This window comes from Rhynchophorus ferrugineus, unplaced genomic scaffold, assembly GCF_030347505.1.
Source record: "Rhynchophorus ferrugineus isolate W39M unplaced genomic scaffold, kcgeb_rfMv2 rfM1, whole genome shotgun sequence".
Classification (NCBI taxonomy): domain Eukaryota; kingdom Metazoa; phylum Arthropoda; class Insecta; order Coleoptera; family Curculionidae; genus Rhynchophorus; species Rhynchophorus ferrugineus.
The window spans coordinates 73,899,437-73,922,811 of record NW_027472580.1 but is presented as its reverse complement, the minus strand read 5'-3'; the positions used below and the strand labels follow the sequence as shown (position 1 = coordinate 73,922,811).

The following is a 23,375-nucleotide window of genomic DNA, read 5'->3' as shown; positions in this document are numbered from 1 at the left end:
TCACCCTTGCACTTAGAGAAACATTAATTCTTCACCAGGAATAAAACAATTCCTGTTTCTAGCATGAAGAACTATATGTCCGCAATGAATAAATGTTATGACTAACAATACCTAATCGATAGTTATTCCAACATTTACCTTTTTCTATCAACTTTTGTTGTCTTTACACGCCATATTTGTTATTATCTTGCCATGAGCATCCCAATGTACGTACCATTCTCAAATGTTCATATCTCAATTAAATATATAAATTGATGTATTTCTTCCTTGATTTTGTTATATGTTCCTAAAAATTGTATTTTTTTAAGGGCAATCTCTATAAGTTCCACTAAATCCCTTCGCGGGTTATCTTTACACCACTTAAATGCTATATTATCCAACAATGTATGAACGGATGTTCTACATCGCTCAAATAGCTGTATATCTTTTGGATTTTTATAAACACTTTCCAGACTAATAATTTTCTCTTAAATAATTGTGCTAAATTATGTTTCGATTGAAAAAACTACATACTGTTTTATACATTTCTAATATTTGATCTCTGAAACACCAAGCTGATCTTGATTCGTCACCTGTTTCGCATAAACCCGTCTTTTTAGCGCATTTGAGGTTTTTCTTAATTTCTTTGAGACGTTTTAGTGACTGTGTCCGTACTTATATACAGTGCAGCTGAATGGCGCAAAAAATATTTTCTATAAAATCGTGGCGATTTCAAATTTATTAAAAAAAAAATTAAAACTAAGTTTGCCGGTTTATAGCACATAATTATAATATTTTGAAGAATTTTCAGATGTTTGGCAAATGGACAACTTTTGCAGTCTCTTTTGGTTACATGATAGAACTTGTCTAATACCATTCTATCTCTTTTTAAATAGAACAAAAAGACAAGGATAATATTGTCTGACTGTAAAACGAAGTTACAACTTTAGAGAGACACATACTGACACTCGTGTCGCTGCAATTTTAAATTGACTCTATGTATGATCTATCCTTAAGTTGATTTAATCTGACTAAAAAAAAATTAAAACGATAATCAGGAAGGCATCTACTAAAAGATTTTATCCCTAAATATGGCTTTTTTCGAACGGATAATTATACAAGATGGAATATCACTTGATAAATTGAGCGACAGTTTAGTTAATTAGTCGGCTAATTGTCTAAAAGCTCCCGGTCCCTTAAAAGACCCGCCAACAGTAGAAAGACCCTAATTGCCTTAATTTGTCCCTTTTATGCTAAAATCAGTCTAATTCCAGTGATTGAACAAGAAATTTCATTTTAATATAAATGTTTTAACAAAATGATATTATTGATTAAAAAAATTCAGACATCAGATGCTTTTATCAAGCTTGATAATCGGTTAGGAAGGAAATGAAATTTACTAATTGTGTAGAAGTAACGCAGGTTCCAGATTTTAGCTAAAGAAATGCTATCCTCTGATAGTTTCTCTGAAAAAAGTTTATTTGCTCTTCAACATTATTCTTATACATGAACTAGCTGATCCGGTAGACTTCGTATTGCCTCAATCGATAAATAAAAGACCTAATAATCCGCTATTAATTAAAAAAATTGCTTGGTATGAATGTATTGTTATTATTATTTTCGATTAATTACACATGATGTTTCATACTACATAGTTTTACTGAAACACTGGCTATTTGTAAGGTTTCAATTAGATATTTACAGAGACACACAGTTATGATACAATTTGTTAATCAGTTTAAAGCTTTTTGATAAACTCTATATTTGTTTTGTTTTGTGGTGCGTAAATAAACAAAGATGATGGTTTTCCAACGCGCAAACACGCGACCTGTAATTGTCCATGCGCGAAACACTGAAACTCCAAGTTGATTCCTCAAACTTCCAACGACTGTCCTTGAGATTTATTTATGATCATCGCAAATGCCAGACGTACTGGAAATTGGAAATGTTTAAAATCGAATGGTAAATCCGTTGGAATCATCGATATACGGGGCATCAAGACGTCCTCTCCTTTGTATTTTCCCTTTATGATCGTTGTCTCAATGACGTTATTCCTCATCTTTTTCAGTCTTGTTCCATTGCACAGTCGAGGTTGACAAATGTTACGCTGCATGATGACAAGTGATCCTACTTTTAACTTCAAAGTGTGAGGTGGTAATCCAGGCAATTTCAGTGAATTTAAAAACTCCGTGGGATAGTTGACTGAGCCCGGGAAGAAAATTCTGAATCCTCGCATTGAGATCCTCGAAAATCTCGAATCCTCGACTTTTCCCCCTGACATTTTCTAAATGGACTGCCAAATAGACTACTCTAGTGTGTTTTTCATGGATCGCAAATGAAAAAATACGCCAAATTGCTTCGTTGCTACTTACATAGCCACCCATCTGGTACTGTGATATTGCGTCATTTACATTGGTTACAGCGAAGACGGCCATATCGCTACCATTGTTAACATATCTACATATGTACTTTGTCAACTTCACAGAGTTACAATATTCCACATTGATGTGACTCTCAAAAGCTTTGGATAAAATTTGCAAGGCACGATCAAACGATTGTCTACATTATAATTTTGTCCTCTTACCTTTACAACTATCGATCGACCATTGTCCGAAACTGATCTCCGACGATACAATGGGAATCCATCATTTCCCGTTATGGTGTCAACAATCAGATCCCCAAAATATCGCTTGGAGCACTTGACGTCAACGATACAGGGTGAATTGTAGTTGAAAAGTCCGCAAGGTCCATGTATCATGTGTTTGGTAACTACTGCATGCAATTTTGTGTCAACTGTGGGAAAGTGGGCACGAAATTGTCCTGCATAATATGTGTAGCGCCAAATGATGATATCTATAAACAGCTGTTATATTTCTGAATGTTGGCAAAGAAGTGCTTAGATTTATATCCAATCCCAGAAACTAAAGAGAGTAAAGTTCTAGTTATAGGAAGAATTGTGGCAATTTTACTTTGCCTCCAGCACAACATAATCCAGTAGATTCACCACTGTATATTAACGCCTTGCAATATTTACAAAATATTGTCATTTCCCCAATTGTTACCAATTTGTCGGCACAGTAATCTATTCCGCATCATAGTGGAATGCAGCTCGTTCCAGAATCACAGGAGCACTCTATCTGCGGAATCGCTCAATTTTATTATGTCGTGCTCGCTATTGTTGTGTTTAATGTGCACGAACTCGTTGCATTCTAAGCCTATCTACTTCATTGTCACTCTCTAAAGAACGCAATTCTGACATGACAATACGACTATTTTCTTGATCTATCTCTCTCTGGTCATCAGTGCGGTTAGCGCGTGAGGTAACTCTTCGCACATATAATTGACTGCGACGACGTAAGCGAGGTCGTCTTCCCCTCGGCATCGTAAATTGTAGTTAATCAAAATGAGAAAAGTTCTCGAGTACTTAGCAGTAAAGTAAAATGTAATTAATCAAAGTGACAAATGTTCTTGCGCACTTAACAGTAAACTGTTACTATTACAGGAAATCAACAAAAAAAAGAGCAGATAATTTGAAATGTCACTACCACAAAGGATTCCCGAAGTCTGGGATTCGATCCTTGACATCAAAGAAAAAACAAAAATTCAAGAAACATTACATCAGCTGTTAGTTTTCGAATATCAGGTCCGACAAATATACCTAATTTGATTCTTACACAAGAACACTTTGAACACAACTTGGATGATAGATCAATGGTTCGGGATTGTGCTTTTTCACAAAGTCCTTATTAAAACCGAGCTTAATGTGAAAATATTATTTTTATCCACAAGTGCTATAGAGAACACCTTTTGTTGCCCTGGTTCATAATGGGTACGACTCGGCTACAATTTTCTCATATAATGATGATTAACTTCGCGAGTGCCCAAACAACGGCAAAATATATTGAATCCAAATTACATGCCAACTAGTACACCAATAACCTGTGATGAATATGTAAATCAACTAATATTTCGAAACTAAATACAATTAATGTATTTATCAACCTTTAGATCGCCCCAATTTTCCATTGATGCACTCATGTATGATGTATTCATTACACTAAATAAACCTTTGATATCACTGCGGAAATACATTTCATTTTATTATAAGAAAAACTGTAATGGTAATGTCGTGTGATTTCTACTTTTATATATAGTGACTTCTTTTTAAGAGTCAAGATGTTTCCGTTCCTGCAAACGTGATGCAAGAAACTGTATTTTGTTTAGATAAATTCAAATTGTGAATCAAATCAGTCCGTTCACTTTGCGAAATTAAATGCTTTTTATCTATAACGGAATCGCTTTTATTGCTCTTCGGTAATGAAGACGAGATGCTTAAGACACTTTTTGCACTTGTACTTGGAAAAATAGGCAATGTGTTGTACGCGAAACTGGCTTCGACACTGATAACACGTTCTAGGATACTTGTACTTTTTAGCTTTTTTTTAGATTTATATCGACGAGAATAATCGAGCAAAAGTAGCAATTGTCATAATGTGTCCATAACGTTGGCACAGAAATTTGAAAGTATACATTTTCACCAAGTGACCACTCGTCCGGCTTTTTTCTCCAAACATTACAAAATTATTATGCATTATCTCTGCATTTTCACACGTTCCAAAGCATAATTCAAGAACAAAAATAAGCTCTATATAATGTAGGTGACAACTCTTTTAAGTGCGTAGTGGTACCACCAAGCGCGAGCTCTAAAACTAGAACCGGTCCTGACAAACACATTCAGGATATGAGTTCAGTTCATCAAATAACGTTAAGAATTGTTCTCATATTCCAGGATTTAAAAGTTATCCCAAATTTGTCAGAGAAGGCCATAAATGGCGCACTGGTGAGATGATATGGTTATGTGATAACGAGAAGGCAGGTGGAACATCGTGCGACTTGTATGTAGCTGATTATACCCAGGGAGCGATGATCTTTTTCAAGTAATAACAAATGTTTGTATCCTTAACTATTTTTTACATTAAAATGGGATTTCATTTGGTTTATCCAACATTTTAAAAATTTTAATCCTTGATATGATACTGCTACATAAACAACAAAACGAATGTTCCAAATACCACGGATAAAGAAATAGAGAACTGAAATTAGTTATCTGCATTTTATGTGTTCTAAAATATTCATAAACCAACAAATGGCTCAAAAGATTATTTGAACGACAACCTAATGCCAATGGGACTGAATGAAATATGAAGCAAAATTACCAGCAAATAATTTTTAGTTTTATACAAAAATAAATAGTGTTCAAAATTAAATTCTATCACTAGAGGTGCACTTCTAAATAATAATTTTCACTTCCAATAATTAATTTATCTATGTTCTATTTTCTTAACAAGCTGGTATATGATCCATATGAGTTCTAGTACCCAGCATATATAGGAAACATTTATTAGGAAATTCTAACACCTGCTTTTTTGTAAATGTATCAAATAAAACTGTAAATACATTTTCATAAAAAAGAGATAAAATAAAACAAAATAATTGTTATAAGTTAAATATAAGTTATGAGATATTTTCGACGACTTTTGAGATCTATGTTATGGCTGATGTTCAAGTTTAATTAGTTTGGCAATTTCACCAAAGACTGGCTAGATAACCAAAAACCCGTTTGATCACCGAGGGTATGTGGTGTCTAAACATTACAAGCAAGGAGCCAAATCTTTACCCTAGCTAAATCCCAAGATGACAACTAATAACAGGTAAAAAACAACCAGTTGGGCAAGTTACTCGAAATGACCTAAAATGATGATCATTTTTTGAAACATAAAAGGGAAAAATAAATTAATGAAAAAATCTTAACAATTAGGGACAAAATTGCGCTAGGAGATAAGAGAGCGAAATCATGAAAATGAATATTTTGATATATAAATGTTTATATACCTAACACTAAGTAAATAATTTTAAGAATATAAGGTTTCCCCTATTATAGCATAAACGATTACTGATATTATTTTATAACAGTGACTCCCAACCTTCTCTAATACTTAATTTAAAAGCTTCCATACAACACTGAAACAACGTGGACAAAAAGACAAACAATCCTGCATATAAATTGCATATTTGGCGTCCAACAAACTATATCCTCCGACCTACAAGAATCGATTAGCGAGCTGGCCAAAATCACGTCCGCTTCCCGAAAAGTCGATTTCTATTTGGACTGGGTTGGAATTCCGCCGATACGATCTTCGCACGGTTCGACTTGCCGTGTTTAGACTGTGCCGTATCGTTTCCGTAAGCCGTAAGAGAAAATATACATACACACATACCGAACATCGGTATTAATGGTTCCGTACGGTATTAACTTGTCCTCGATGGTCCGCTCTAAAACGTTCTAATGGTCGGTGTGTATGTTTAAGCAAACCATCCCGGCGATTAAGTTAAGTTTGGCTTTGTTATCCGTACACCGCAACATCAGAAAATGCTCGATGTAATGCATGCTCTTTTGTGTCCATACTACAAACATAACTAGTTGGTATTTTACAGCATTTACAGCACATATTACCAAATAGCATCATTAAATAACTTGCAGTAGCTTTCGCTTCTCTAAGATGATATATTTTGAAAGGGGAAAATATATCAATCTTATTAAGTTATTCGTGGAAGAGGGCTTTAAACGATGGCTTTTAACTTTGAAGAGGCATATTCAAGGAACGAAGGGGCGACTTGTTGAATAGTGCTACAAAGCGACACTGGGAGTTTTTATGTATTAGTAATCAGACAAAACTCACCTCACTCGTTCACCATTCAGGTAGTCCTAACACAAATGATGCTTACGTAGCCGCTATAATCAGGGTCGTACTGCATTAAACTCCCTTCTAAAGATAGGGTTTCAACAATATATATGGTCGTTATCCAATCTAGGGAGCTTATAGTTGTAAAACATGTTTTTAAGTATTGATTGTATCTTCGTCCGCCACTTTGACAGTGAAGATCTTCTAAAGAGCACCGCATATCCCAAATTTCCATTGGGTCCCGCTATGAAATGGTTTTCCTAGTTTTGGTGATTACAGAATCCAATAGTGTATAGCTGAGTAACTAAAGTTCTACAATCTCCTTTTGGTAGACAATTATGTCTATTATTAATTATGCGTTACTTCTTGAAATGTGATGCACGCGCTGGTAATCCGCGCTTGAATGCTTCTTACTTGGAATTATTTATGGCTAGTAGTCTTTAAGAAACTTTAATCCAAATTTGGCGACCTTACCATTTCAGCTGCCATACTTCAGCCCAAATTCCAATAAACTAAACTAAGGGATGTATATAGTAACCCGGAACGATTTCAAATCCAACACCTACCTGTCTTTTTTTAGAGATAGTTAATTAATTTAATTCCCGTCAACTGAATTAATTCAAAGGCTAGGCAAGCTATAAAACGGGAAAGGGTTTTAAACATAGGAACCTGCTGATTCTTAAGAGAAACTTAAACTTAATTTACATTTAAAACCGTTTTATTCGAAAAAAGAAGAGGTGACTTGTTGAACGGCTATACAAAGCAATGCTGAGAGTTTCTATCCTTTCAAAAATAGACGAAACCAATCTCATTCGCTCACCGTTGATCACATTTGCCACGACCGCGCTTTCTAGTGGCGTAATTGTAATTGTTCGTTAGTCTCGTTAAAACTCATTATATAATAGGTCAGTTGAAAAGTCCCCGGCCTACCATAGCAAAACACAATTTTTTAGCAAAATTATTTTTTTTATTCAACGTAATTCCGTTCAAGGGTGATACACTGATTATAGCGACCTTCCAACTTTTCGATACCGTTTTTTGTAGTAGGATTTGTCCTTTGCTTCAAAATAGCCCTTAGTTTCTGCGATTACCTCTTCATTCGACGAAAATTTCTTCCCACTGAATATTCTTTTGAGATATGAGAACAGGAAATAGTCGCTGCGGATCAGATCTGAAGAATACGGTAGATGAGGAAGCAATTCGAAACCCAATTCATGAATTTTTGGCACGGTGCCTTTTCTTAGTGAAGCAGCACTTTCTTTTTCTTTAAATGCGGCGATTTCGTCCTTCAAACGTTCCAATAACGCTATATAATAGTCGCTGGTGATAGTCCTTCCTTTTACAAGGTAGTCAATGAAAATTAATCCATGCGCATCACAAAATATAGACGTCATGAACTTGTCAGCCGATTGTTACGTTTTCCCACGTTTTGGAGCAGGTTCATCGTGTACGGTACACTCGGATGACTGTCTATTGGACTTCGGAGTGAAATGATGGAGCCATGTTTCATCCATTGTCACATATCGATGCAAAAACTCGGGGTTATTATTATAAACACTTGATCATCTTCAAGCACTGCTCCGATTCATCAACTCGTCGTTGTTTTTGGTCAAAAATGAGCTCGAGCGGTACCCACTTTACACTTTTCTCATACCCAAATATTTTCCTGGGGCAGTGTCCAAAAACTGGGCATCAAGGCAAGTTTTTGCTTCAACTGTATTTTTTCCTTTCAAAAAGCAATATTTTATCATCACACGAAATTCCTTTTTATCAATTTTTTTCACAATAACAATAATTGCTTCACTCAAAATGCTATAATTCATAAACTAATGATTCAATAGCTGTCAAATTTATACACGCATCTTTTGAGGGTAAGGGTAACTAAAAAACATATGATTTTAATTTTAGTGGTGCCATCTGTGTGTCAGGCCGGGGATTTTTCAATTAACCTTTTATATATGCTCTAAAAAAATAGCAGGTTTTAGACATAATATCTTACCCCTGCAATTAAAACCTTAAAGCTTTAGATTTCTAATAAATCTTACGTGATTAAAATATATTAATTATAAAGCGGAGTAACTAAATCATTAGTCATTAAAATCTCTATTATTATGCCTATTATTCTTTTTTAAATGATTTTTTCGGACACGGTTTTGTCGATTTTAATCAGCATTTCCAGTATTGGTTGGTCAAAAGTCAAATATTATTCCTCCTCGAGCACTTTTTGTTCATTATGTTCCAATTTCGGAACAGGAAATATAAATAAAAGTCGACAGTTTTGTACATAACAACAGTTTTATTAAGTATTTTTTTTTCATTTATCTTGTATCCATACACAACACAAACATCCATCTTAAATATAACGCGAGAAAAATACTTTTATATATTTTTTTTTTCATTTCGAAAACAATTATGTATATACGTATTTAAATTTACGACGAAACGTAAAAAACAATCTCTAATCGGCCGGACAAAAAATACGATTCGATATCCTTGAGACAAATATAACACAAATATATCGTTAAATTAAAAAGAGCTTGCAGAAACAATTTCATCTCGACTTTACTTTATCGATTTTCCGTACCCATTTCAATATTTTCTTAATTTTTGCATCCCTTTATGTAATTTGCTTTATTAGAAATGTTAAATAACAAATCTTTGTTTCGTAACTAATTCATAAGTTAAGTTTTTTAGATTGAGGGTTAAATTTTAGGTTTGGTTTTAAGCTTTTAAGCCGCCTTCTTAATACTTTTAGCTTTTTTAGCTTTAGCTTTTTTAGAATAAATTTCTTTATGTACTGTTTCTCTTACTTTTTTAATAGTAAATTTCTCATGTGGTAGATAAATTTGACATGTAGTGCTAAGAAAGTCAACTATGTTATTTTCTTCTGTTGCAGGTATTTCAGACGGATACGGATTAAATACTGTCTTTAGATATTTAGACAAAAATTCCGTTTTATCTTTATTATTCCAGGTATCCCAGGTATTGTTGTTAATTTTAAAAATATAGCTTATAATCACGAAAACATCCTAAAGGTTAACGTCGTCAAAACCAATAACATTTATTTTATTTATATATGTTCAGTACGTTATGATCTTCAATATATCTCTCAATGTCGCGACTCAATTAAATTAATTATGCGATAAAATGTTTTTATCGTTTATATCGAATTAATGAGTATTTACCCAACTTTTATTTAAACGACAGTTTCAGACCCTTTGAAACACAGACCGACTGATTTCATTAAACATTTCCAATATTGGTTAGTCAAAGGTTAAACATTATTCGTGCCAACTTTTGTTCATCGCCTCGTTGATTATATCCCTTTTGAGAGTAGAAAATAAACATAAAACTCATCGAAACGTTTAGAGAGACAGTTTCGCTCATAATAATCAACTTTTATTAAATATGTTTCCGATGGTATCGCCCAATATAATGTATAGTGTTAATATAGTACGGAAGGGAGACAGAAATTTGTTTTTGAAAATGAAGCTACAAAAAATTACTTAAAAAGTATCAACAGAGCTCTTACTGTGTCGATTTATGACATGGGAAAAATAATTAGGACTTGGATAATATTTCCTATTGTGACTACAGAATATGGGAGCGTTTTAAGAAGTTCCTTCGAAAATGTACCAACCAAATGGGCAAGTCTTAGTTAAAACTCCTTTTCCCACCCTAAAAATCTGAACGAATCGGGATACAACAAGGACTCTCCATCTTTGGGGAAGATCTTTGAACTATCTTTCTCAACATCCACAACGAACCAGAGGAATAATTTTCAGGTATAAAATAACATAATTCATCAAGTCAACCAAAATACAAGTCAACAACACATCAAGAAAAAGGGCGATTATCGTCAGAACATACGTAGTCAAACTCACATCGAACAGACCGGTATATTTCTCACTAGTTGCATTATTCAATCAGCAGTTGGGTCCCAGGCAGCAGGCTAGCTTCTTTAATCCCTATTATTCGGATAGAACTCAGCCCCGAGCCCAAACAATACAAAAATAATAATATAATTTTGTCACCTATCCACAAAAAGAAATTACGAACAAAACAAATCTAGTTTGTTGCTGGGCACCGACTTCGAAGTGATCAGGTAATAGTTAAAATAATATTGTAAATGAATAAGTAGGTTTAGGTAGGTATTAAGCTAAATTGTATGTATATAGTAGAATATAAAATATGTGTTATCTAGTACAATAATAATAAATTAAATAAGTCTTTTGTTTATTTTTATTTAGTTAATACAATAATTATAATGTACATATTTTATTTTAAAATGCTTTTTTTTTTTGTACTAAAAATCTGAGTCTGATTATTTTTTACATTTTAGTGAGTTTCTTATTTATTTTTTGATGTTGGTTCATTTTTTTTTGTTAAAATATTTTAAAAGAAAGTCTGAACCAGGGTATAGTAGGCTGACTTGTGGCCTTTTCGAAAAACCAGTAACAGAAATAATGGCATCGACTTATGACATAGTTAGTACGTAGGTACGTTAGAACTTTGTGAGCTCATCTGTTCAAAAGCTCATTTGTGAAGACGCGCGACGCTCAAAGTCAGTACCGCTTATTATACTGTTAATTTTAGTATGTTTCTTTGCTGCTTAGCCAGAGTTTCATCAAATAGTGAGTTTGTTCACAGAGTATTTTAGTTTTCCGTTTTTTATTCCCATTTATTATTTTCCTTTAACTATTATTGATTTATTGTCTCTAATTATTGATTTATCTGTATCTATATTAATCTCCCCTATTTTATTATCTATTCATATATTTGTATCTTCTCCATAATTCTTAAATTAACGATAATAATTTTACAGTGCAACTATAAAGTATATCGAAGGTGATTCCTGTTGACTCTTGGTGGCAGTGTATCTGACGTGTTTGTCTTTGGCTTTTTTGCTTGTGCGCATCGTGTGTTCATTATAGTCGGAGTTAGGAGAAGTATACACACAATAGCAAGAGTGTTGCTTATTTATTTATTTATTTATCCGAGGTTTTGGTTTTACCCTAGCGAGTACTACTACCTCTAGAAGCGGTATCTCCTGCGTCTGCTTCCTTTGATCTTATGACATACCCATTATTACTTGTCTTAAAGTAGAATCTGGTAGGTCTCATTTTAGTTTCCCCTCGTACCGTTTGCACCAGCATAATTTATCCTTACTCTCAGTTCTCCTTATTGTCTTTTGCCTGTTGTGATCGTCCGTCATTGTTATTGACCACTATGAACTAAAATTAACTATCCTGATTAAGATTGTTAACTATCCTAATCCTGTATCATTTTTTGTGGATACATTTATTTATCGGTACCATTATTTATCAGTATTATGTTCCGTCAGCATAGTTTATTACCCTTACTGTTACCTCCTCATCAAGTAATGTTATGAATATTGATAGTGCAATAAAAGGATTTTCTCTTAGAAAAGCTGAGGAATGAAGTTTCAGTTAAAGACACAGGTTTTGTATTTTTTTATGTTATTAGCAAATCGCATAATGTTAGTTTGGATTGGAAGTTGATTTACGTTTCATTATTATGTTGGCAATAAATTAAACTTGTCGAAAATATTTCAGATTACCTACAATTTCAGTTATCAACTGTAGTCACATCAACAATAAAACTACCTAAGGACTCCACTTTCATGTTAATACAATACCTACCGTGTTAAGTGTTACAACTCTTGGATAACATTCGAGCAGGCAACAATATTAAAAGAGTCAAACTATTTAAACTTGTAGAACAGTCAAATGAATTTAACAGAAGGACTAGCTGTGTTGATTAATTTGTATGAAGTTAAGTTACGATTTTACTAGAAATATGACAATATTTGCTTTATATCTTAAGTAAGGGCCTATGGATTTTCCGGATTTATACCTAGCTTAGGTAAGTTATCGTAAAAACATACTGTTGGTTAATGGACAACGACTATTAGCAATATTTTAATATAAACAAAATTTAATATAATATATCTATAACAGGCCGGATAAAATAAATTTGAATAATTTTATTCAAAGTTGCATACATATACATATAGTTGTATAAATTCAATGGGTCTCAGCAACATTACGAAATTCTATCAATCCGTTTTTGCAATTGAAGCATTGATCTGTCAGAACTAATCAATAGAAAAGACGTTGTCTTTCATTACGACAACCCTAGTGTACATATATTTTTATTGACTCGCCTAAAACTGGTAATGACTGATTGAGAATTTTTATTCATCCATTATATAGACCGGATAATTATCTCGGAGTCAATTTTAATAACGTAATACTAACTCCAGAGGCTTGCAGGTAATAGCTTCTTTCAGTTTTTCGCCATGGATCTCAGAACAGAATTAAAATTTTAATAGAATTATGGCGAAAGGTGTTTGATCAAAATTTCTTCGAAACTTATACGAATAAACTTGTATCAATAAATTCTATTAAAATTAATACAAGAAATAAAAATTTTAAAATATGTAATTTTAATTTTGAAATAAATTATTTACGTGTTTACGTTTACGACGACTCGTAGAAAACAATATTTAATCATTCGGAAAAAATAGTCCGGTCTTCAGTAAACGTTTTCTTTTAATTTTACTGTGAATTACTCCGGGATATCAATTATCAACTCTGAACAGTTTAAACTAAAAGCTTCGCAAACATACTGAAACTAAATGAATGGAGCTTAGTTCAACAGACGTCTACAAAACGACGGCATTAAATTGTCTAAGAAATACAAGAGAAATAGCATTTGTCCTAAAACGACTTTATGAAATAAAAGTTTCTGTTTAACTATGCTTGTTATTAAATATTTGTTCGTTACAAAAATGTATTAAATGAATTTTAGCATTTGAAGAATGTTGATTAAATTTTTAAAAGATATGACAATATACCTACGCCATAAAATTCTACAAAAATTAGGAAGTTCAAGAATTATGTTCACCTAGTGTGAATGTAAACGTAAATGTATAAAATAGAATACAGAATATTACGTTAAATTAATATTTTCTTTATACCACCTATTAATGTTAGTTGAAAAACTTTTTATTACAAATGGGTATATTACTAAGTACTAGTATTCAATAAACAAACTTTATGATCTTCTATATCGCGTTCTTTGCGTTGAAAGAACATTGTTGTTTCAAACTCATAAAACTATAAATTAGAATGATGATTTGTGATGTTAGTCGGATCTACAGAATTTTCAATACAAAGAAGGTAAAACATTATTTCTTAACAAACCAACGTACCCAATATATAGATCAGAACTTCAATCTGTTATTTTTTTGACTCTTCAGGTTGCTGCAATGTACTAAACAAATTTCGAATGTCATCAAATCTTTAGATGTGGCATGGTATTATCGTCGTAGGCATCAACGATACAGGTCTGAAAACCAGTTTCGAAGTTTGGCAGGAATCACTATCCTATAGCTATGTAGATGCTATACACAATACAATATTTAAAAATAAATTAATATAAAAGCCGAAAAAGATGAACAGTTCATCATTGTCTTTTTCTAAGTTAACCTAATAAAAATGGATTGTTCGAATAAAGTAGACAAATCTAATGTGTTGATTCATTTATTAACATTGTGGTTTAATATTTTGAAAGGAGTTAATATGTTGAAGATGTTTTCTACATAAAAATAAGGGAAATCAACAAAAAATAAGAAGTTAAGGTCTTTGTGTATTATATGCTTCAAACTAAAACAAAAAACCAAAAAGTACTAAAACATCAAATAAAAATTAAAAATAGTCTATTCACGGGTTAAAACATTCAATGTATAATAAAACATGGAAATTATAAAACTGATGATAAAATAATAAATAAGATGATAAATAAAATTTTGTATATGTAAATGTTAATAAAGCTATTATTTCTTAGATGAAATCAGATAATCTATGTAAATTTTGTGTAGTTAAACATTGTCTACTGAAACAAATAAACAAAAGTATCTTCTAATAGCTGCCAAATTACTGCATTGAGATGAAACATGCAAGATGAATATAAGTTCCTCACAAATACATGAAGCACACTCTTAAATAGAAATAATCAGCAATTTATCAAGTTTTTTTATATGTATTAAATATATATATATATATATATATTTCTAGAGAATAATACATATTAAGAACTCAGACTAATAGTCTGCAGTGAATTTCCAGAGTCCCAACTTTTAGAACAGCTATTGAGAGAAATTATAACATCCTCTATATTACGAACCTGCCAACAGATAACATAGTAAGAGCAAAAAGCATTTTGAAAAGTATTTTAAGGACTGTGGCATTTAGAACCATCTGTATGAAAGCCTTGAAAATGTAGGTACTCCGACAGAATTTGAAGAAATAGTTTCTAAAATGCCAGAGGTTCTTATTTAAACGTGTATGGTAAGAGTTTTAAACATTTGCATATATGACATAAAGGATGCATTATTAAATATTTCAAGAACGAGATATTTCTGGGTAAAAAAGATCTAGAACCTAAAAGCCTTTTCTCAATTGAGGCTTTCGTCATAAGAATGTCATTGAAAGGACAAGTTGTAGGTTAGTCAGCAACAATAAGTGACGACATATTAATAAAAGTTCTTGTTGCGACGCAATTTTAATTATTATATATAAGGCAATATTGTAAATTAAAGTTTACGCAATTTATTAGACCTTTAACTGATGTTCTCAGTCACGCCAGTATCTAGGCTGGGTTAAGATCGGATGTTTTCTGGAATGATTTCTAACTTGATCACTCGCCAGTCGGTAGGCTTAATGCCAACGACCGTACTTCGAAGCCTACGTCAAACAGTAGGTCGAGTCCAGAAAAATATCAGTCAGTAAAACGAAGACTCTAAAATATAAGAAAAAATAAAAGGATATACTAAAGAATTAAAAATTAACATCAGATAAGCTATGAAATACAGTTCATCAACTGATTAGAAAATACGAAAATAACTCATACATGAAATATTAGCTCTAATATTAGCAATAATATATAAATATATTAAAAAATTATTTTATTTTAAGAAAAGTTGTTGCAAAAATAAATCCTTGTAAAAAACCGACTAATTTTTTTCATCAAATAAATCCAATATATTTAATATTTTTATGATCTCGTGACAAGTAAAAAATTACTACCTTTTGGAAGTTTTACAGACTAGACTACAGAAAATATATTGGCTTAACTACATTTATTTATGTATTAAAAAGAAACCCTAATATATTGCTGAAGTTTGATTGGTATCTATAAAAATATTTCGATACTAAAAGAAATTGGATGTCGATTCAGCAGACGTTTTTATATCTCAATTTTATTCGATTTATTGTAGAATTTTAATTTGTGACAGACTTTACGTTTAGAAAAGAGATACATTTATAGATATCATTTCATTTTATTATAATCTTTTTTCAATAACTTTTAATTACATACAGGCCAGCCGGAATATGTCTTGTAATATGTGTGTTACATATTATAGTTTGGAGCTCATATTAATTGGTAAACTCTCTCTCTCTCTAAGTGATATAAGATGCCGGCAAGGCATCTCGGTGACGAAAGCATTCACAATATCCTTTAATTATTCTTAATATCCCATTATAATATTGTGCAGAAATATTTTCCATTGTTAATTAATATCCACCGTTGGCAATTTTTAATGAAAACAAAAACATCAGCTAAAGGTTATTCAAATTCTGATTTACCTACTGATGTAGCTAAATAACATTCAAAAAGTATATTGTTTAACACATACGGTGCGTCTGGAGCCACGGTTGATCCCGTCAATAATTTACTGTGGTGATAAGAATGCTGTGTGACTGTTATAACACGTCAATTGAAAAGTCCCAAGCCTACCATAGTAAAACACATTTTTTTTGGAAAAATTAATATTTTTTATTCAACATAATTCCCTTCAAGGGTGATAAACTGATTATAGCGACGCTCCAACTTTTCGATACCATTTTTTTAGTACGATTTGTTCTTTGCTTCAAAATAAACCTCAGTTTCGGCGATCACCTCTTCATTCGACGAAAATTTCTTCCCAGCGAGCATTCTTTTGAGATGTGCCAACAGGAAATAGTCGCTAGAGGCCAGATCTGAAGAATACGGTGGATTAGGAAGCAACTCAAATCCCAATTTATCGATGTTTGCCATCGTTTTTACTGACTTCGTGTAAAAAGTGCATTGTTTTGGTGAAGCAGAATTTCCTTTTTCTTCAAATGCGGTCGTTTTTCGGCGATTTCGTCCTTCAAACAGTCCAATAACGTTATGTAATAGTTGCTTTTGATAGTCCTTCCTTTTCAAGGCAGTTAATGAAAATGATTCCCTGCGTATCCCAAAATACAGACGCCATAACCTTGCCAGCCGATTGTTGCCTTTTCCCACGCTTTGGAGCGGGTTCATCGTGTGCAGTGCACTCGGATGACTGTCGATTGGACTTCGGAGTAAAATGATGGAGCCATGTTTCATCCATTGTCACATATCGATGCAAAAACTATGGTTTATTCCTCTTAATCTTCTTCAAACACTGCTCCGATTCATTAACTTGTCGTTGTTTTTGGTCAAAAGTGAGCTCGCGCGGCACCCACTTTGCACAGAGCTTTCTCATACTATAAAATACAAAATATTCTAAATATATAATAAATTAAATATTCGTGAATGATATGATATACACGTTCAGTTGATATCTTTATAATGTCTGCTATTTCTGTGTGGATGTTCTATACTGCTGTGGATTTTTCATATGTTTTCTTTGGTAACAACCTCTATTGGGTGTCCACTGCGTTCACCGTTTTCGGTGCTCATTTCACCACATCTAAACTTAGCATACCATTCCTTGATGATAGATTTTCCTGGGGCAGTGTCCAGAAACTCGGCATCAAGCACAGTTTTGCTTCAATTGTGTTTTTTCCCTTCAAAAACAATATTTTATCAACACGCGAAATTCCTTGTTGTCCATTTTTTCACAATAACAAAAATTACTTCATTCAAAATGCTATAATTTACTGTGAAGTTTTTACACACATCTTCTAAGGGTTAGGGCTAACTAAAAAAATATATGGATTTAATTCTAGTAGCGCCATCTATGTGTCAGGCCGGGGATATTTTAATTAACCTGTTACTTTGCAGTATTTCTCTAGCGTTATAGTAGGTATAATATTCGAGTGTTAGCGTGCGTGAAGGTTTAACCTGAAGATGTGTGAATGTTAATAAACATAAGCCATATTCCTCATGCTGCCATGCTGCTGCATCGGGTGAAAGGGATTCCCCAGCATTAGAAAACCGTTGTTGTTGGAGAAGATTACTACCGCTCCAAATAATATAAACGATATAATTACCATTATCAAAGTTTTATGTTCAAAGAATGGTATGTACTAACAAAATACAGAAAGAGATTATTGCATTAAAATTGGCGATCAGTAAATCCATTAATCTGATACTTATTGATTAAATGTTCCTGATTATTGATGAACGTTCTTTTTTTCCAGAAGTCACCCGCCAGTAGATTCATTTCAGTTATTGTGGTACCCATCCACTAAAACACTCATCTCAGTCGCTGCAAAAATTAATTTTTAACAACAAAATTATTTAAAAAAAATGCTTAATTCTGTTCCAGCATCTGACCCTATATTTCAATGTACAAACAGGCTACGCCAAAAGAAACTGTGAAGAAATTTCAGGAAAATATGGATATTTGTTTCATTAAATAAGTTTTGTGGTGGGAGCAATGTATTCAAGGAATGTTCAAGCATCCGCTAACAAGAAACAACAAGCAGGAAAGTGATCGCTATTTCCTTGATGCTACAGTGCAACTACGACTCCAACGGACAATGTATAAAAAGTCACCTAAATCAAAGGTGTATTGTGTAAATAATCCGCCAAAAATAAAATTTATAGAACATGTAATACTTAACAGGTAGGCCAACAGAATCTGCGGAAGTCTGAGAAACAGTAAGAACGTAGAGAAAGGAGAAGTGAGAAAACACTGCTTATTAATCAAACGCTAGACCCCTTACACGACCTAGAATTCCCAAGACCCTAGCAGATATTTAAATATCCACTCATGCACACGAAAGATTTAGGTATTCTTGCAGTCCTTAACTACCCCTAGTTGTTTTGAATGCAATGTTCTCGTTGTGAAAAAGGGTAGCATTAATGGCATTATAGCGTTATAGTATCAGCAAAACAATAGGCTAATTAAAACATTAAAATGGGTTAGTAAAGGTATCTAGCAGCAAATATCAGTTACATGGAAAGTTAAATCAGTAACAAGAAAATTAAATATCGGGAACATTTATTGGGGGTTCCAAGAAAGTATAACTACCAGCTCTATACAAATACAATTCTGGATACACGACGAAGGTTTACATTTACCAGAGGAACGAAAATAAATACAACTAAAATATTTCGACACATATCCTAAATTAAATTCAGGCGTTAGTCGGAATATAAAGGATTATTAGTAAACTGTAATCGCCGATTTCGAATTTGCTGTATCGAAGCCAGAATATCGGATATACACCACTCATTTAAGAACTTGAGCGCTTCTTAATTTACAAATTTATTCAAATAACATTAAAGGACTAGATGGATCCTTTGTTACGCAATAAGCATAATCACTGATGGAGTTATTTCTTTAAATTCATGCCCACCACGAGAACCGGTACCTCTGCCGATAATTGATGATCCAAAAACTGACTTTTTTGATAATAAGGAACTCTGAAGTGACAACATTGAGGAGAAATGATCTAGCGAAAGAGGAAAGAAGTGATTGGATGGGTTTACGTCCAGATTACTCAAATTTGACAGAGTAGGGTTCCAATAAAAACTCCGATATTGAAAAGGTGTATAGAATAAAATAAGTCTCTGGAAACTACCAAGGAATAAATCTTCTACGAATTGTCTGATGTGTTGATAAAAATGTTGCAAATGGCACTTCAAAGATCTCGCGAAATTACAAGCCGAAACAAGCAATTAATCGTTAAAATTTAGATAAACTAGCAGATGTGGACAATATTGGCATACTGCAAGTTTGTAGAGAAACGTATCAGTCGCAGAAATCGTGCTATTGTTATTCTATTGATTGTATTTGTGCTTTCGACTGTACACCATAGCAGCTGAACAGATTCACTAAGAATTAAACTTCGGTTCGAAATCGATTCACTGATAATAGCGCTATGTTCATAAATACAATTGTTGAAACTTGACAATTCTTCGTTATATAGCACATGGGCTGAGAAGTCTCGGGCCTAAGAAATTGATAGCGCTAATTTTATAGTATCCACCGCTTTTTCAATTGGTACTGAGGTTAAAGTTGTTAAAATTTCATGATATTCGACTCATAAGATTGCGGGTTATTATGCTACACTACTTTTGTTATTTTCATAACAATAGATCAAAAACAATTTGGTGTTTTAATTTTACACTGCTTCTTGATAAAAATAAAAAATACCGTTCAAGGGAAACAATGGCCTGAGAGTGTATTAAGGACTCTGCTTGATTAGAGCCGACAATAGAACGTTGATTTGCTAACCTCAAATGTGGTCGTAAAGACACCGACGGTACAAAAAACATCAGAAACATTCACAAAATCGTTTTGAATGAACAAAAAGTGAAGTGGTATGAGTTAGCTAAGGTCGTAAAAATATCAAAAGAATGTCTTGACTTTATATGAGCATTTGATTATGAGAAAGCTCTGAACAAAGTGGCTGCCGCGTTTGCTCACTGTTGAAGAAAAACGTATTGGCAATTCTGGCCTGTGGTTGGCCATGTTTAAACGTAATAAACCAGAATTTTTGCATCGACATGTGCCAACGGATCAAATATAGAATCATCACTTCACTTCAGAAGCAAAACGATCGTCATCTGAGTGAGCAGCAACTGGTGAAGCTTTCCCAAAGCCCCTGAAAACGCAACAATCGGCTGGTAATATTCATCAACTGTCTTGAGAAGGCAAAAAAACCATAAACGGTGACCATTGTATAGCGTTATTGAAGCGTGTGGAGGCCAAAATTGCAAAGAAACGATCGCATATAGCAAATAAAAATTTTTGTTTCATCAAGACAACACACCGTGTCACAAGTTAATCAAAACAGTAGCAAAACTATATGAGTTTAACTTCAAATTGCTCCCACATTCACCGTATTTGCCACATTGTCTTCAAGAGACTGTACGCAGACCTCTAAAGAATACTCACAAATAATCAATTTCGCTTGAATGAAGTGGTTGTCGCTAAAACTGAGGCCTAGTTTGAGGCAAAAGATAAATCGTTCTACAAATGTAGCATTGAAATTTGAAGCGGCGCTGGAATGATTGTGTGACTCTTGATGGAGATTACGTTGATGAATGAAGCCAATTTACAAGCCAAGACACTGCGTTTCCTTTATTACGCCCGGGAATTTTCATCCCATCTGTTAATTAGCATTCCAGAGCTAAACTATCTTACAATTATTGAAACTAATAACCAAGTATTGATAATTTAAATCTAGCCATTCAAGTACTTGCAGAAGAAGAAAATAGTATCTACGACTAAAGTAATAAGCCGAGTCGGCCAAGTTGCTTTTGCTTCTTTGAAATGGACCGTGTGTAAAAGAAAAAATATTGGAGTTATGATTAAAATTCCATATTTTCTGTAGGCTACTTCATTAATACTTCAATAGGGCATCCAGACTAGAATATTTACAAATTGCCAACAGTGAAGAGATTTTGTGAATAGCATTTGAAGTCGTCCGTATTGCTTACTTTTCGCTAGCACCCGCAATGTACTGGTGATGATTAGTTGTAGAAAATATAAAAAATAAAGTTAAAATAATGAACATATATGTAGAAATTTGCTAAATTAGACTTAATATTGTTATACCATTAAGCTAATGTTACAATTTCGATATTAAAGTTACATCATTTTCTAGCTGAGTTTCGCTAAGCTCATTTAACCAGACAACTACAAAAAATATTTTATATTAAATCCATTTTACAATAAGTATACATAACAACTATTACTTTATCCATTTCCAGACGCATTCGCATTTTAAATATTAATTATAATAATGAAAATAATGGTTCGTTGAGGATGCAGTTCGTGTTTGTGCTTTATAAATTTTCACGCGTGCCAAAACAAAGGCGAACCGAGTGGGCCTTAACAAACTGCACGGAAAAAAGTGCTTTTGTTTGCGGTTTTAAAAAGCCCACAAACATTGCCGCAAACATTGTAATTTAATGTTCCGCGAAAATAAATTTAACGAATTGCAAAGCAGAAAAACTTATGTACTGTTAAGACTAGTGTTTCTGCCCTAATTTTTATTACATTTTATTATAAAGACATTGGATTCTTAACTTTTAGTGACTCTGCAGCGCGTCTTTAGTGACTGTACACCTTAAACTACAAAATTTTCCGCAAATTCCAGTAGAGTAATTTATGTCAAGTATCCACTGTATCCAGGTGTTTTTCAAAGCACAAACGTTGCCTAATTTTCCTAGATTTTTGTTAGAGAACTTCGAATAGCTTCTATTCGACTTTGGTGACCTTACAACTTGAACTGTGATTATTTCCTTCCCGCACCAGTAAATTATGGCATGGAAGACTTTCATTAATTCAACGACCAAAGAGCACTAGATGGTTTAAAAAGATGTAATCTTGTGTTTTAATGTACCGAAAAAATAAATTTAACGAATTGTAAAGCAGAAAAACGCAAATCTTTATAGTTTTATACAATAAAAAAGACATACATAATCTATGAAGGGCAGTGTGTTTATGCTCAAATCTTCGTTATATACCTTAAAGATATTGAATATCTAACTTTTAGTGACTCTATATTCTAATAGTCTACGGCTAAGTAACTAAACTACTGCAGTGGGTCTTTAGAAATTTTACCAGACTGAAATATATATAACTTAAATTTATTTAATTCGTATAGAAACATCTGGAATTGAAGAAATGGAGTCAAGTTGCAATTTATCGACTTGTAAAGCCTCCACCGTTAGTAAAAAATATAAATTGTCTAAAGCACCCTCATGTTTATCCTGTTTATAATTCCCTGAAGGCGAATGAGACGAAAAAAAGATAACTTATGATGAGCACTTTACATAATTTTCCAAGCATGTTTGTTGAGGAAAGTTGAGATAGATACGAAAATACTTTTTTGGTTAAATAGCCTTAACATATTTATTCAGATATCCACTCACAGAATTGAATGCCCTAAAAATAGTTATTACATTTTTTATTAACGACACGTTAATATATTTGTTTTCAGTTGGGCAATATAATTTTGCACTAGAATGGTTTTGTACCAAAATGATTCATGTATCGAACTTACGCTTTATACTCCCTTAAAAACTTTTCATTTAGTATGAATATGAATAAGCTTACTCTAACTTAGTAACGATCATAAATTAATTTCATATTTATTCTAAAATTATTTATATCAATTCAATATCAATTAATTCAATCTAAGATTTAAAAAATCAGTTCAGGATTCTGAATATTTTAAATAGTGTTGGATACCTCCTCAAAGACAAACGATGCTACATTTCATTACAACATGTACGAAATCAACCAATGAACGCCTTCGCTGCTCTTAGCATAGCAATTAAAATATGTAATAAATTCAGAGTAATGAGTAATCTAGATATTAGACGTTGAGAAATATTTCTCCAAAATCGCCTGTAAAATAAAGTTTCTACTTT

At 32.8% G+C, this 23,375-nt stretch overlaps 1 protein-coding gene across 1 annotated transcript; it reads right to left on the bottom strand.

Annotated features, from left to right (window-relative positions):
• Positions 1 to 1,320: 1,320 nt before the first annotated feature.
• LOC143206502 (uncharacterized) lies at positions 1,321 to 2,260 on the bottom strand. Its single transcript, XM_076419077.1, has 2 exons — positions 1,969 to 2,260; positions 1,321 to 1,445 (listed from the first exon to the last, which is right to left on the bottom strand). The coding sequence occupies exons 1-2, from the start codon at positions 2,258 to 2,260 to the stop codon at positions 1,321 to 1,323; spliced, it is 417 nt and encodes a 138-aa protein (XP_076275192.1).
• Positions 2,261 to 23,375: the final 21,115 nt, after the last annotated feature.

Excerpts from the sequence above, each read along its gene's own strand:
- LOC143206502 (XM_076419077.1), bottom strand. The coding sequence starts at position 2,260 with ATGTCAGGGGGAAAAGTCGAGGATTCGAGATTTTCGAGGATCTCAATG. Across the intron at positions 1,446-1,968 it reads AGAGGACGTCTTGATGCCCC|AGAAACTATCAGAGGATAGC; the intron begins GTATATCGATGA and ends AACTTTTTTCAG.